This window comes from Myotis nattereri (genome assembly GCF_964212035.1).
Source record: "Myotis nattereri genome assembly, chromosome: 6".
NCBI classification, from domain to species: Eukaryota; Metazoa; Chordata; class Mammalia; order Chiroptera; family Vespertilionidae; genus Myotis; species Myotis nattereri.
The window spans coordinates 82,056,037-82,072,415 of NC_138081.1; the positions used below are offsets into that span (position 1 = coordinate 82,056,037).

Genomic DNA, 16,379 nt, shown 5'->3' on the forward strand with positions numbered 1-16,379 from the left:
TCTCTAAAGTCAATAAAAACATATCCTCAGGTGAGGATTAAAAAATAAATAAAAACATATTGATGTATTTTAGTGCATCAGTTTATTAAGTGCTTGAATCAAAAAAACTGAATATTGTATATATCAATTACACATAAATTAATTTATAAGACCAACATAATGATAACCCTAATTCACATATTATAATCATAATTATTATTGTGTTGGCTCTTGAGAAAGTAAGTCTAAAATTCATGCAGGAGAATAAACAAGTGAAAATATTCAAACAAATACTTAAAAAACAGAACAATAAGTACTTTTCCTGCCAATGTTAAAACCTATTACAAAGTTAGAATAAATTATACTAAATGTTACCGAAAATCAAAAGCTGAGTCAATAAATTAGTAATAGTGTTACTAGTTGTTAAAGAAGCATTAGAGCAGCCGTGGGCAAACTATGGCCCACGGGCAGGATCCAGCCCATTTGAAATGAATAAAACTAAAAAAAAAAAAAGACCGTACCCTTTTATGTAATGATGTTTACTTTGAATTTATATTAGTTCACACAAACACTCCATCCATGCTTTTGTTCCGGCCCTCCGGTCCAGTTTAAGAACCCATTGTGGCCCTGGAGTCAAAAAGTTTGCCCACCCCTGCATTAGAGCAATGCTTTGAATTTGATGGTAATGTCCCTGAACTTAAGCCTTTGTTTATAGCTCTGAACCAGTTCTTAGTGTCAATTATTATTTTCTACTTGATGAAGCCTGTACTACATATCTGGGGTTAAAGGAAAGATTATTTAGTAAATTAATGTACTGTAGTTAATCATTTGGGAAAGCAATAGATGAAATTGGATTATCAAAATTATACCAGGAATCACAAAGGAAATTTGAAGCAGATTAAGAAGTTACATTTTAAACCATATAGAATCAATATATTCAATTATATAAAATGGAAATTTATATACATCTGAAAAATAAAAACAGGAAGAAAGGTTCAACAGCAAAATGACACAATTTTTAAAATACTAGAAATCACTAAAATGTAAAACAAAACAATCAAATGGTCTAGGCCAGGGGTGGGCAAACTTTTTCACTCGAGGGCCACCATGGGTTCTTAAACTGGACCGGAGGGCCGGAACAAAAGCATGGATGGAGTGTTTGTGTGAACTAATATAAATTCAAAGTAAACATCATTACATAAAAGGGTACGGTCTTTTTGTTTGTTTGTTTTATTCATTTCAAACGGGTGGGATCCGGCCCGCGGGCCGTAGTTTGCCCACGGCTGGTCTAGGGCCATAGTTGGCAAACTGCGGCTCGCGAGCCACATGCGGCTCTTTGGCCCCTTGAGTGTGGCTCTTCCTAAGCCTTAGGAGTACCCTAATTAAGTTAATAACAATGTACCTACCTGTAGAGTTTAAGTTTAAAAAATTTGGCTCCCAAAAGAAATTTCAATCGTCGTCCTGTTGATATTTGGCTCTGTTGACTAATGAGTTTGCCGACCACTGGTCTAGGGCAACACTAACTGAGAAATGAATAAAAGAAAAAATTCAGAGGGCTTGTAACCACACAGAAATTAGTTTGGACTCAATATAAATTAAAACAATAATGACAGCGTTCCCAGGCATTTACTAGCTAAGCTTTTACAACTCTAATAAAAAAATTGAGAAAGGTATTGCTAAGGGGTCACTCTCAAACCTAACCAAAGGGAATATAGAATTTTACAACCTTTCTAAAAATAAATTTGATGTATTTCAAAAGCCATCTGCCAGTCATTTGGCAAATACTTCTTTTGTGCCTGTGCAGAGAGAACAATTGATGGCAGGGATTATATTTTGATCTCTGTCTTCCTGGAACCAGCAGTCAGCTGAGAAAAGGCCTTTAACTCAGTGGTTCCACTTATTACAATAAACTCTAAAGAAACAACCATCTTAGTATTACTTATACTAGCAAAATAGAAGTCATTGTAAGTGCCAAATAATAAGGAAAATGATAATTTATGATATATGCCTTACAACATAATAGGTAGCCATCAAAAATCAAATTTGTGAAAAATATTTTAAAACATGAGGTTTAATGATAGGTCAATATTAAGTAAAACAGGATTTGAAATAAATGCATTTGGTATACTTTTAATGTTGTTAGAACATTTGTATCGATATAAATGTATGTATATGTCAAGCCTGAAAAAAAAAAAGTATACCAAAATTTAGAAAGACTTGGGTGACCTCCTTGATCTATTTTAGTGCATCAGTTTATTAATTTCCCTATCTGTAAAGTTGGGAAAACTGAAATACTTTTTATCTTATAAAATTCTTCCAAGAATTAAATAAGTGAAATGAGGTGATCATTAAGTGCCTAGTACAAACTTTGGCCTATAAAAAGTATTCAGTAACTTTAATTCATTTTATTTCTGTTCTTCATATTATACTATGGAAAATTTGGAGGCACCCCTTTGTTTCATGGGACCCAGGATTGCTAGGCTTCTAATGTTCTCATTTCAGCTCCGTCTTCCTGATTATAAAAGTAAATTCTGGCTTTGGGGAGCATTGGCTTATTAGTTTTTGGTGGTGTGGTACGTTTTCATCTTTTTCTATCATATTCTGTTTCTTTTTGCAAATTCTTGGAAAGTCCAGAAGTGTCATATCGAGGCTACTAGACAGTTGATATTTAAACTCCTTTTGATCAGATACAAACCATATAAAATTCCCATTCATTTATCCTCAGTACCTAAAATAATCGGCAATAGCAAGTTCTCTGGTCTCTCCTGCAGCCTACTGTCTGGCCAGTCCCTGAGTCAGCTGAGGCAGTTGCACAGGTGCTGCTGTGCCACATCTCCCAATGCACTAAGCAGACTCATCATCTCAAAACGGCTCAGGAGCACTTGCTGACCAGGTCATGGCTCTATGGAGAGCAGCAACCTGCTTTCCAGACCAAATCCAGCCAGCAGGGGGGAGGCCCAGCCAGTTAAAGAGCTGCCCACTATATAGGTGGGATTTTCAAATTCATGTTATTCAAGTTAGTTATTTTTGTTGTTGTTGTTGTTGCCTGCCTACGAATATGGAATCAAAAGGGTATATCTTTAGGAAGAAAATGTCCCTTTTTATTTGCTGGTGAATTTAGGGGGGAAAAAGTTGAGTTTTCGTCATCATGCAAATCAAAATCTATTTAAATCCTAGGCTCTGATATTCATTTAAATACGGCTACGTTGAAAAATTGTATCTCTTCCTAATTCTAATTTTATGTAAACTGACTTTTAATTGTTTTGTATAACCATGGGTAACAGGTTTTTTTGAACAATGCATAGTAAAAACCAGCAACTCTGTCAGACAAAGCACAACATTAAAGGAAACACTGCAGCATATGTGACAGTTATAGAAGAATTGCTGCTGTTCTCACCCTTCACACCAGAATAATTTTTTCAATATTTACCTCCCCTGTGTAGAGAGGGAAACATATGGGGCTTTACATAATCATAAGCATAAACAGGTGGCTACTTAGGTACATGTAATTTGCAGGCAACATCAATACCGAACAACGCAATCAGCGCCACATGGCTTCTGAACTCTTTCCACTAACATTCCATTAGCAAAATTATGATCATTAAAATAGAGGGAGGGTATGCTCCTCCCTGAATTGGCTTCAACTACCTTTCAGAGCCATGAATAAAACACATTTTCAAAAATGCCTTGGCATTTTGCTGTTACTTTTGTTCAAGGGAACTTCAGCAGCTGTGTATAATGCATACCTTGTGAATAACTACAAGCAGCACAGTATTTGCATTTTAAAAGTTCTTACATCTCCCTATAATCTGCTCATTATGGGCATAAAATTATGGTGGTTAAATTCTAAGCAATTTCTCAAAGCATGGGGTCAGGCAAACTCTTCAGAGCAACCTGGAACTATTTCCCCAAAGGCAGTCCACCTAAAAGAGGTCACCTGAGACTCACTTCCATGTTCAAACACTTTGGCAAAATCTGTGGAAGATATTGCTGGGATTTTTTTGCTCAATCTGTGTCAGATGACGAATTGTGGATTCTATAAAGTTGGTCTCATCTAATTTGGTCCAGGCTGGATTTTCTAGTTTGTACTCTTTCACCTTACAGGTATTAAACTCTGACTCAGAATTCCAGAGTAAAAAAAAAAAAAAAAAGAGAGAATAAATAACCTTTTTTTTTTTTTTTTTGCTTTTTTGGTACATGTTATATATTAAGTATTTTCTATGCATGTTGCATTTATTAACTCATTTAATCATCACATTAATGTTTTGATGCAGATGATTTTTTTTTTCATTTCATAGAAAAGGAAATTGTAGCCCTGAGAGTTTAAGTTCTCAAGTTTACACAGAGGAAAGGGCTGAGGCCAGAATTAAACCCAGGCTGTCTGAATCAACACTCATACTTTTTACCCCTTGACCTTCATGTTGGGATGGTTGTGTATCGCTGGCCCTGTAAATTCTATTGCCCAAAGTCACCAGGACCAAGAGTAGAAAATCTATAGTATTTTGAAGATCCTCCTAACAAAGCCTCCTGAGAGATTTGGGGTGACTGAAGTCTGTCAGGTTTCTTTCCAGGCATGATGCCTCTATGTGTCTTTCCATAACCCAAGGGCAGCGCTCTGCGGAACTAAGGAGTCCAGGGAGCTGTGCTCCTGCCAAGGTTTATGGGAAGAGGAATTTCTCACATTATCTCTCCTCATCCTAGGCTTATTACTCATTCTCCCTGCTGGGCAGGAGAAAGCTTTAACGTGAACAATTATAGATGACAACTTTATAAGTAACCTAGAGATTTAGGCAGAGATACCAAGTTATATCATTTGGTTTCAAGACCTAACATTATTAGTGTAATGTATTTGTTAAACATCCCAAATGTGTTAGATATTGCAGCATCACTCCTTTCAAGGAGTTTAAGTGTTATTTGAGAAAAGAGGTCTTTTTGTAATGCAATAATTGACACAGAGTTAAAAATAAAATGGTAGGTTTTATGATTATTCTTTTTACCTTCGGGTAAAAGAAGTATTAAAAACTCTTAGTAGCTATTATAGACAATTCCTATTCCATTATAAATTTAAAGACATTTAAGCATAGAAATTCTACAGCCTTATTTTTTCTCATCTAACATTTAAAAAAACAATGGTCACATCTTTGCTATGTCTTTTTTCCCGTTCCCAATTTCTCAATTAAATTCCTATGCAAAATTTTCTTATCATGAACTTTGACTTACTTCATATTCCTTCTTTCTGCTGTTGGAGACTCTTTTGTGGAGACCATTGGAATCACTCATTGGTTGATGATGTTCAATAATCCTAAAATTGACTCTGTAAAATCTGGAGAATTTTCTCACAGTTTGAACATTATTATTTATTATATAATGTGTGATAACATTATTATATAAAATGTTACTAGATAGTATTATATATACTTCACTCAAGGTTTTGAGGTTTTTGCTTTGGTAGGTTATTTCATGTACCCCATTTCCATCTGAAGTTGAATAGACATGCTTGAGCCAGAACTTCTAGTGAAAATAGTGGATTTGGGGTAGTCTTGAAGATTTTGTAGGTTAAGCTAACCTAAGAATTGTCTTGGCAACAAAACAAATGATAAAAAAAGCCACAAGAAGCATGTGAAATGAGAAATTTATACAGGCAAGTATAAAACAACAGGCTGCTTAGAAATTCAATTGCAGAACAAACATTTTAAGAGGTGGACGCACACAATCACAAAAATAACTGAGACATACTTTGCTTTATTGGCAGAGAGACAAACACATGACCAGAAATTTGTAGCAGTCTGACTTATCTCCAAATCTTCTTCACATAGCTCAGTACATTTGAAATTTTCAAGCATGCATCTCAAATATATGTGTATTAATTTAACACTTGTGTGTACTTGACATACCTTTACCTGTATCTCAAGTTTCTTTATAGTGAGAATGGATAGAAATCCATAGTTTGATAAATTGTGTTAAAGAAGTTTCAGCTACTTTAGTTTTTTATTAGACTAGAGCGCCATTTTTTTATCACACAATATGGCTGAAAAAAAGCTTGAGTGGGAGTTGAAATGTCAACTCTGCCATTTTTTGTTGTTCTTGTGGTTATATTAGTTTTAATTTCAATACATGGCTTTCTTCCAGGAAGTGTTTAAAGGCATTTATTCATTTTGTGAGGGTTGCTTTATTTTAAAACTATGATAATACATTATAGAAACCCACTTAAATATGGCAGGTAACTGCAACACACTGAAACCACTCGAACTGGTGTGTGCAGCAGTCAACCCCTTCACCTTGAATAGCCCCCAGGCCTCCTGAGAGGCCTCACTTACCCCTTCCAGCATGTGGCCATCTGGCATGCGAACAGGTAATGCCCATCAATATCTTTAACATCAGTGAAGCTCACTTTCTTATGTTGTTAGTTTTAAAAGTTCTCAGTCTTTCTGCACCCACAAGCCGGGTAGACACCCACCTTGGACCATTCCTGTTAACTAATAAAAGGTTAGATAAACAAAGCATGATTTCAGATAATAGTCAGAGGGTGAAATGTGTAACTCTGTGATTAAGCCCTTGAGTTGTAGAGACACAAGAGCATGGCAGTCTCTAATGATCCATGTGATGATGGAAAATGTATGGCCTCTCTTCAAACATTCATGCTTGTCTGTGAAATGTTTGTGTTTTATCTGTAGCTACCTCATATTGTTATTTTGAAAATTATATTTTGTCTTAAATGTGAATTTCTAGCATATTTTAAGATACTAATATTGTAATAATTCTAATGTTAATGATATGAGAGAAAGATGAGAATTACTGGGTGAAGTTCACTCTATGACAGTTTTAGAGATGGAAGAAATATATTTGGTTGGAACTGGGAAATCAAGCTAAAGATTAGACGAGTAAAAGGGTTCTAAATTCATAATGATCTCATGATATATATATTAGATAACATTGTGATATATAGTTAGAAAATTTAATTTTTAAAATTACTCCCTATTTGGAAATGAATTGATGAGACAGAAAGAGAAAAAAGTATAAAAAACATCTGAAGAGCACAAATTCTGCACAGTGAGCCAGGAAATTATTCTTGCTCTTCTCATATTGAAGGGTCTGCAAAGGCTGACCCAGGCGAAGGAAGAGCCAGCTCTAGAGATGTGTATGTATATTTTGTGAACTGGAATAAACATGTTTTCAGTAACAATGTCTTTACAAGTAAGTTGTGTGATGAGGAGGCCTAGTGTGGTGGCAAGAGAATAAAATTCTTATTTGAGATTCTAGAGCCATGACTATGAAAATCATGACTACTTTCATATCACTCAGTAATAATAATAGTTTCACTGTCCTTAAATGATTATGGTGAGGATAAATGATGTAAAGGAAAAAAAAATCCTCCAAAAGTAAATGCCTGAACAAATTTCATTTGTTACTATGACTATAAATAACAATGATTGCAGATCATTAAGAATTACTTAAAAATATAAACTTTCTGAAAACCTAAGATTCAGAGTCAAGATCTTACAAACTAAATTAAATATTGACTAATTTTCAACAGATCAATTTATTGCAGTTTCTTGTTTCTTTTGTGACATGCTCTTTGTGAACAATTTATTATAATTTAAAAATAATAATATACATTTTAATAGGAGACAAATTTGGAAACAGAAATCTATTTTCTGTTTTTTAACTTATTTTATAAAGTTACACATTGGCTTATTTTGTAATCACTCTCATGATCATGCATCTCCTAAAATGTGGTTGTTGTTTTTTTTCATTTGAAAGAATAACAAATCATTTTTTTCCCCAGTGAAAGCTACTATACTCTTTGTGAAAAAGATGGAGTAAGTATTGGTCTAATTTAAACCTGATCAGGCCTACGGTGCTTTAGTTTACCGTGAAATAGAATTTCCTTTATATATATTTATAGCTTGCTCTAATTTATATGGTATTAAGTGACTATATATAAGGAGGGACTTTTGGATTGGCTATAATAGTATATGAAGAAATAAGTTAATCAAAAATTTTGTGTGCTCTGTCACTTAGTATGCTAAACTGGGTACTCAATCATTTTCTATGGGAAAACACACAGATATATAGATGGATTTTTTTTCTTTTTGCAATAGAGACATCCAACAAGACAGCTCTGAAGTGTGTGATTAACTTGAAATAATGGTAGGCCTTAGGGTTTCAGGCTTTTTCTACTTCATAACATTTTAGGTCTGTTATTACCTTAGGTGAACCCAATTCCCCAAGAAAGAAGATGCTAAATTCATTTTCTATGACTTATGTCATCAATAAACCTAGGATAGAAAAAACAACAGTGTGTCTCTAGTATTTATGAGATTCTAGGTAGCTATTTTTTCAAAACTTATTTCACAAAAACTGCTGAAATTTCTACACCCTGATAATGATTGTGGACTCTTAGAAATAAATCTTCACACACAGACAAGTGAGATTAAATGTTGCGGGCATGCACATGTTCTCATGTGCGTACACACACACACACACACACACACACAAATTCATTTACTGTGGAGAATTCAAGAATACTATTTTATTAGATTTTTCCTGACACAAGACATAATAAAATAAGAAGTTCCTTCAAAGTAAATGTTTCTTTGCCTTACAATCTTCAAGTACACCAGCAGTGAATGAATACTATTCAATTTCTAAAAGTTTTCAGGACAGATCGTACATGCTACCTTACTCATTCCCACGAAGATTACATCACCCACACTTTTCCTGGAAGTTTATATCTACAATTAACCAAAAATTTATTTTTCTGAGCAAAGATCAACTGTAAAAATAACTGTACTCTTGAGTTTTCACCCTTATTTTTATCACCACCTGACTGCCAACACTTTTTCTTCTCTTCATGCACATTTTTCTCCACCACAAGTTATGCATTTCAAACTGCTCCTGTACATATTCCTGGGCTCTAAACCATGCCAGTCTTTACACTGGAAAAAATTTGACCATTTTAAAGTGTAAACTTCACTGTCTTTAAGTACAATCACAATGTTGTACAGCCATCACCAGTATCTAGTTCTAGGTATATTGCTTTTGTAATTATTAATTTACCATACGAGTTTCCTTATAGAATCTCTTAATTCTGGTGTGTCTGGAGATTATAGTTATGGGAAAATTGATCTAATCCAATCCTCTCATTTTAAAAAATGTGATCTTGAGAGATTAAATGCTTTGTTCAGTATCATACAATCAGTATCTCATCCAGATTTTCCATTTCCAAGGACAGGACCTTTTCGCTCTCATGGTATTTTTTTCTTGTCTCCATTTATGTTGCCTGGGTCTGGTGATCCAGTAATCTACACACAATACATTAAAATTTTTCCTAAAAGAATTCAGGATTTAAAGAAGTAGATCTAATCTTTAAAAAAGATACATTACTTTTAAAAGCTACATTATACTTGTTTTATAACGTTGTTGCTGTGATTTTCATAGAGAACTTCCATTGTAAGAACTCTCTTTAATTCACACAATTCTGTTCTTAGGTCTTTTTAAGATTGTGGCGGATAAAACTCCATACCTTACTATGGATGAAATTATAAGGACCATCCATATTGGATCAAGTAGACTAGGGCATCCTTGCTTCTATCATCAGAAGGATATGGAACTAGAGAATCTTGTCATCAAGCAAGGTGAGAAAATCATGCTCAACTCAGTTGAAGAAATCAATGAAGAAATAGTGGTGAACTGTGGTGTGGTAAGAAACCATCAAAACCACTCGTTTACTTTGCCTTTGTCACAAGAAGGAGAATTCTACGAGTGTGAAGATGAACGTATTTATACTCTAAAGGAGATCGTTGAATGGAAGATTCCAAAGAACAGGACACGAACTGTGAAACTTACAGATTTTTCAAATAAGTGGGACTTACCGAATCCATTCCCTGAAGGCTTTTATGGTGCTCTGATACTCAAGCCTGTTTATGAAATTCAAGGTGTGATGAAATGTAAGTATCCACTGAAAATGATGCTCCATGAGCAGGAGCATTGTGGGGTTTGGGAAAGGGAAAGGCTTTGGAGTGAAGAATGGTACTCTGTCCCGTCTGTTCCTGAATGTGTACCTTACTCCTATTTTTGTGAGAACCTTTACGTCAGCCGCCATCACTGGTAATAAATCTTCCTTACTAGCTGCACGTCCCTCTGACAAGGGAAATGATGTGATAAATTAATTTACACATAGGTGTGCTTTAATATGTAATCTTCAGGGAATTGTTTGCATTTGAAAATAGCAATAGCTGGAGAGAGCATTGTTACCCTAAAGAAATTAATATCTTGAATTTTCAGGATTAGATACATAGGGAAAGTCTTGAACTTGCAGTCCAAAGTCCTGAATTCTAAGTCAGAATCCATGATTTAATAGATGGTGGCTTTGGGTGAGCCATTGAAAAACAAACAAACAGTCTATGTAAAAAGGATGATGATATCCCTTTGCCTGCCTCTTGGAGTAGTTTTGAGAATAAAATTAAGTTCTAGTCAGGTACTTTGTATAATATACTTGAGAACATAAAGTAGTATGTAAAAGTATTTAGTCAACATGTACCCCTCTCTCCAATTCTATATATCTCTTCTCCTATTAATATTGCTGCCCACTTATACAATTAAGAAAAAGTTGATGTGAAAGTTTGGGTAGGTTTTGAAAGTACATGCTAAATTTTGTTATACATAAATATTTAACCAAAAATTGATTAATTCATTTGAAACAAAGGTACAGGTAAGGAATTCCACTCAAATAGTGATTAAAAGATTGAGGCCACAGCACGATTATTTTTTAATATGATGTTGCAAAAAATTTTAGTTCTCTGGTGTTTTGTTAGTTAACCCAAAATGTACAGTCAAAATTAATAATAGAGTTTTTCTCAATATTCTTAAATAATGGATAAACTTTTTTCATTTTGAAATTTGTTCATTTTCTAAAACCATTGGTATCTCCTATCACATGGCTGCAACTGAAGGCCAACCAAGAACCTAGGCATCTGAACAAGATGTTTACATTTCATGAATTTATATTAAGGATCAATAAAGATTTCTCTGAGGAAATGGCATTAAAAAAGACCTGAAGAACAAATAGGCTAACAAAGAGGGAATAACTTTGGAGGAAGTGTTAGCAAGCAGCTTCTGGCAAAGCAGGTAAGCAAGTGAATGGAGCTATAGTGCACCAGGTGTAAAGAAAGAGAGGAAGAAGGCAGGTTGAGACAACTAGTAAATCATGCAAGACAGAGTGGAATGAATCATGGAGGGTTTTGAAATATATGCTAATGGGTTAGCATTTCACAGTTGAAGGTTTTCAGCCTGGAGGAGCAGGATCAGCAGAGTGCAGTGAAGCCATTAGGTTTGTGGCAGTGTTGGGGATTAGTACAATAGAAATCTCAAAAGTAACAGACAGAGAGAAGTAGTTGTTTTGACAGGCATTTAAGAAATACAGCGAGTAGAATATGGAGAACTATTGGAAGGGGGTAAAAGTCAACTTGAGCCATAAGACGTCTGGCCTCTGGATTGGTCTATTGGCTGGATGGTGGTGCAGTTTGTTAAATATAAACACTGACAGAAGAGCAGGGGATTTAAACAGAATCGTTTAGATGGGCTTAGATATGGTTTCCTGCTAACAAAGACCCCAGAAGAAATCCTTTGGTTGAAACAAAATCCTTCCAAAATGTTATGGTCCAATTTCCATTCTTTAATGACATGGAATGGAATCTTGACTTTAATTATTTTGAATCCTTAATTTCATGGGGATTATTTTAAACATTAGTTCCTATTGTATTACAATTTCCGGACAGATGTTCCATGAGACTGTTTTGCATGTGTACTGACTGCAGAATATTTCCTGGCAATGGAGGAAGGGCATCCAACACAGAATGCCCAGTTCTTAAAATGTTTGTTGTTGTAGGCATTTTTCTTCTAAATATAAAGTGTAGACTGTTTTGAAGATCAATTGTGCTCTTGTTTCACATTCTTTCTTATATTGAAGATTCAAACTTGCCTTGAAGTCAAGGGTATGTTGCTAAGTTGCTTTCCAAAGGCCTTCAGTGTCAGGCACAGTTCGAACCCCTCTTAGCTGGAGCCTTTCCTTTCTAAAGTCACAATAGAAAGAATAGGTCTGAACCAGGGTTAGCAACTTCACAAAAAACTTTAGGGGAAAAGGCAAGAAGAAAAATATTGAGAACTGTATGAAGTGATGAAATATTGATACGCTGAAAAGGAAACATAGCAAGTAAGTAGAGATTAGAGAGAATAACGATATTCTACTTTTGGTATTAGTTTTAAATATTGTATTATTGTGAAAATTTAGCTTCCATAAAAAAAATAGCAAAAAGTATTTAAATGAAATATTTGTCCCAGAAATTCTTGGTTATAATCCTCATTACAGGCCTAAAACCCCTCTAATTCTCATACATTTAATATTTTTTAATTATATCTTTTTGGAAAATAGATATAGATAATTGTCCAAAACCTCTACTTACTGGTCTCTTATAAGTCATAATGAAATCAATTTGTACTTTTCTCAGGAAGGTAAAATTCATAGTAGTGTAAGAAATGGAATGCATAATATTTGCAAATGAAAAATTGAGTCAGCTATTTAAATTTACTTCCAAAAATTAGAGTTCATTATCATTAAAACTTTTTAAAGTATATTTTAAAGTATAGATTGATAATTATTTCTTCCCTAACTGAAATTTTAAGAATTGGAAAGCTGCATTTTCTTTTAGGAGAAAAACTCAATGCCTTCTAGAATTTGTGGGTATAGTTTTTGCTCAGATATATGACATATTAATTCACATATGAGCAGAATATAGAAATCATACAAGCAGAAAGGTGATATCAGAAAGGCAGTATATGAATAATGTTTAATAGGTGATAAATGGATAGCAGAAATAAAACATTCATCTTTTAGTATCCTGAAGGAAAGACTATCTCATTTTATTTTTTAAAATAAATCCAATCTTTATCAGTCAAAAAAAGTCAAATAGTGGTAAAAGGCTTATAACAAAGTTATCAGCAAACTTTGTTCCCTTGATCATTCCCTAATTCTGCTATTTAAATTAAATTCTTTTCAATATTCTGTTCTTGCTTTCTTGTATTTGCATTTACATTTCCAAAAAACACAGTGATTTTGCTATTTTTCAAGTCACCGACTTTAGACAGTAACTTGCTCTACTTGGTATGGTAACGAAGATTTTAATTCTCTTATATTTCTACTAGAGGCCCGGTGCACAAAAATTTGTGCACTCGGGTGGGGGGGGGGCGGTCCCTCAGCCCAGCCTGTGCCCTCTGGCAGTCTGGGACCCCTCGGGAGATAACGACGTGCTGGCTTAGGCCTGCTCCCGGGTGGCAGAGGGCAGGCCCAATCCCTAGGTGCAGCCCCTGGTTGGGCTCAGAGCAGGGCCGATTGGGGAGTTGGGGCGCCGCCCCTTGTCATGCACAGAGCAGGGCGGATTGGGAGGTTGCGATGCCACCCTCAGTCACACTCAGGGTAGGGCTGATTGGGGGGTTGGGGCACCCCCACCCCCGTCATACTCAAGGCAGGGTTGATGGGGAGGTTGCAGCGCCACCCCCTGTCACACACAGAGCAGGGCCAATCAGGGGGTTGGGGCGCTGTCCCCTGTCACGCACAGAGCAGGGCCCTTCAGGTGGTTGGGGAGCTCCCCCCTGTCACTCACAGAGTAGGGCAGATAGGGGAGTTGGGGCACCGCCCACTGTCACACACAGAGCAGGGGGGAGCAGGGGGTTGGGGCACCGCCATCTATCACCCACAGAGCAGGGCCGATCAGGGGGTTGGGGCGCCACCACTGTCACACTCAGGGCAGGGCCAATAGGGAGGCTATGCCTCTACCCCATCACACACAGAGCAGGGCCCGTGGGGGTGATGGGATGCCGCCCTCTATCACCCACAGAGCAGGGCCGATCAGGGGTTTGGGGCGCCGCCACTCTCACACTCAGGGCAGGGCCAATGGGAGGTTATGGCTCTACCCCGTCACACACAGAGCAGGGACCGTGGGGGGAGGGGTGTTGGGGCACTGCACCCTGTCACACACAGAGCAGGGCCTATCAGGCGGGTTGGGGCGCCGCACCATGTCACACACAGAGCTGCAGGGCGATCAGGGGGTTGGAGAGCTCCCCCCTATCAGGCACAGAGCAGGGCTGATCCGGGGGTTGGGGCGCCTTCCCCTGTCACGAACAGAGCTGGGCGGATAGGGAGGTTGTGGCCCCGCCCCCTGTCACACACAGAGCCGCAGGGCAATCAGGGGGTTTGGGCGCTGCCCCCTGTCACGCTGATCCCGGTGCCGAGAGGCCTCGCGGCTCCACTGATCCCGGTGCTGGGAGGCCTCAGGGTTCTGCTGATCCCGGTGCTGGGAGGCATATTACCCTTTACTATATAAGATAGAGGCCTGGTGCATGGGTGGGGGGCCGGCTGGTTTGCCCTGAAAGGTGTCCTGGATCAGGGTGGTGGTCCCCACTGGGGTTCCTGGCCAGCCTGGGTGAGGGGATGATGGCTGTTTGCAGCTGGTCATATACCCTTCAGGGTGGGGGTCCCCACTGGGGTGCCTGGCCAGTCTGGGTGAGGGGCTGAGGGCTGTTTTCAGGCTGGTGGGTGACTGAAGCTCCCAACGGCTCCTTTTTTTTCTTTTTCTTTTTTTATTCTGGGCCAGCTTTAGCTCTGAGGCTCCAGCTCTGAGGCCTCAGCTGCTGAAAGCAGATATCTGGTTTGTTTGGGTTCTATAATCAAAACACTGTTTCAACTCCAGCTCTGAGATCCCGGCAGGCTGAAAGCAGGTTTCTGGGGTTTTGTTTAGCTTCTATATTTGTTACAATGTTTCAAATTGCAAGCTCAGAGGCCGGCAAGGCAGGAGGGGAATGTTGGAGTCCTCTGTCACTGCAGCAAGCAAGCCTCATGTTACCTTCAAGCTGCCTGGCTGCCGGACGCCATCTTGGCTGGCAATTAATTTGCATATCGCCCTGATTAGCCAATGGGAAGGGTAGCAGACGTACAGCTAATTACCATGTTTCTCTTTTATTAGATAGGATTTCTTCTTCTCCTATCCATTCTCTCAGTATATGGTAAATTATGGTTAATGTGTGTTTTTTTATGGTAACAATTCACTGCTGAATCAAGTGCTGTGAAAAGACTATAATTCCATTTTGCATAATTCTTTGGTTTTCTGTAATGATGATCTTATTGTTTCATGCTTGTTTTTCTTCATTCCTAAATCTTAAAGTATTCTTTGACATCTCTAAAAAGAAAAAGAAAAAGAAAGATGAAAGAAAGAGAGAGAGAGAGAGAGAGAGAGAGAGAGAGAGAGAGAAAGGAAGGAAGGAAGGAAGGAAGGAAGGAAGGAAGGAAGGAAGGAAGGAAGGAAGGAAGGAAGGAAGGAAGGAAAAATTCCACTGAGACCAAACTGTCATAGCTACCGTTTCTATTGTTTTCCCCCTGCAAGTATTCCTCCTGGAACCCTTCATTCTCATACACTAATTTGAATTGGTTGCTTTCTAGACCTCTTGCATGGGTGCTTGACTTAGTCAGCTCACAGTTTTGAAGGCTGGAAGTCTGCGATCAGGGTGCCCTCAAGGTTAAGTTCTGGTGAGGAACCTCTTCCATGTTGCAGACTCCTGACTTCTCATTATGTCCTCATGTGGTGGAGAGCAGAGAGGGAAAGCAAGCTGTCTCATAAATCTTATAAGGTCACAAATCCCATTCATGAGGACTTAACTCTTATGACATATCTAATTTTTATCACCTCCCAAAGGCCCGACCTAATACCATCACATTGGAGGGTAGAGTTTTTAGGGTTTTAAAATATAAATATTGGGAGACACAGACATTTCATCTATAACAGTGCTGTCCTGGGACTTATATTTTAAAAATCGTCCTCATGGTTCCCCTTTGACTTGCTTCGGTGTCTACTAGCAGTTTCTGAAATTAAATAATTGCTTTCTCGCTTTTCTTCCAGTTTGAGGAGCCCATCCCCCACTTACTTCCTGAGATAAGATATCAGTTAGTTAATGAGACCACCTGAATATTTGAACAATCTTTATTCTCACATAAGATTGATAGCTTGGCTACTTATAAAATTCCATGTTGAAATAGTTTCTACTCAGAGTTTTGAAAGCTTTGCTGCCTCATGCTCTACCTTCTGATGTGGCCTTGGAGAGATTATCCACCGTATTCTGAAGCTGCACAGCAATGTCCTCTGTAGTGGGTCGGTCTGTGATTTCATTGCAATGGCAGTTTTCCGTATAGAAATTTAGGGCCTTCGTTTCTGGCATTATTTCTTTAATAATTCCCTTTTAGCCATTTTTTTCTCTTCTCTCTTTTTGAAACTTCTGATCTCTTGTTGAAGCTCCCATGTTGAGCTAGGATTTTTTTTTTCCTCTCTTTTTTCTGTCTCTTTATCTCTGGT

At 37.5% G+C, this 16,379-nt stretch overlaps 1 protein-coding gene across 2 annotated transcripts in view; it reads left to right on the forward strand.

The window, feature by feature from the left end:
* Nucleotides 1-16,379, forward strand: part of THEMIS (thymocyte selection associated) — a gene marked incomplete at its 5' end in the record, with an annotated part of 134,145 nt that overhangs the window by 39,535 nt on the left and 78,231 nt on the right. For both annotated transcript variants that reach the window (XM_081094241.1, XM_081094242.1), the window contains one exon: nt 9,471-9,929. In XM_081094241.1, coding sequence (XP_080950367.1) covers nt 9,471-9,929 — 459 coding nt within the window. The remainder of the gene's footprint in view (nt 1-9,470; nt 9,930-16,379) is intronic.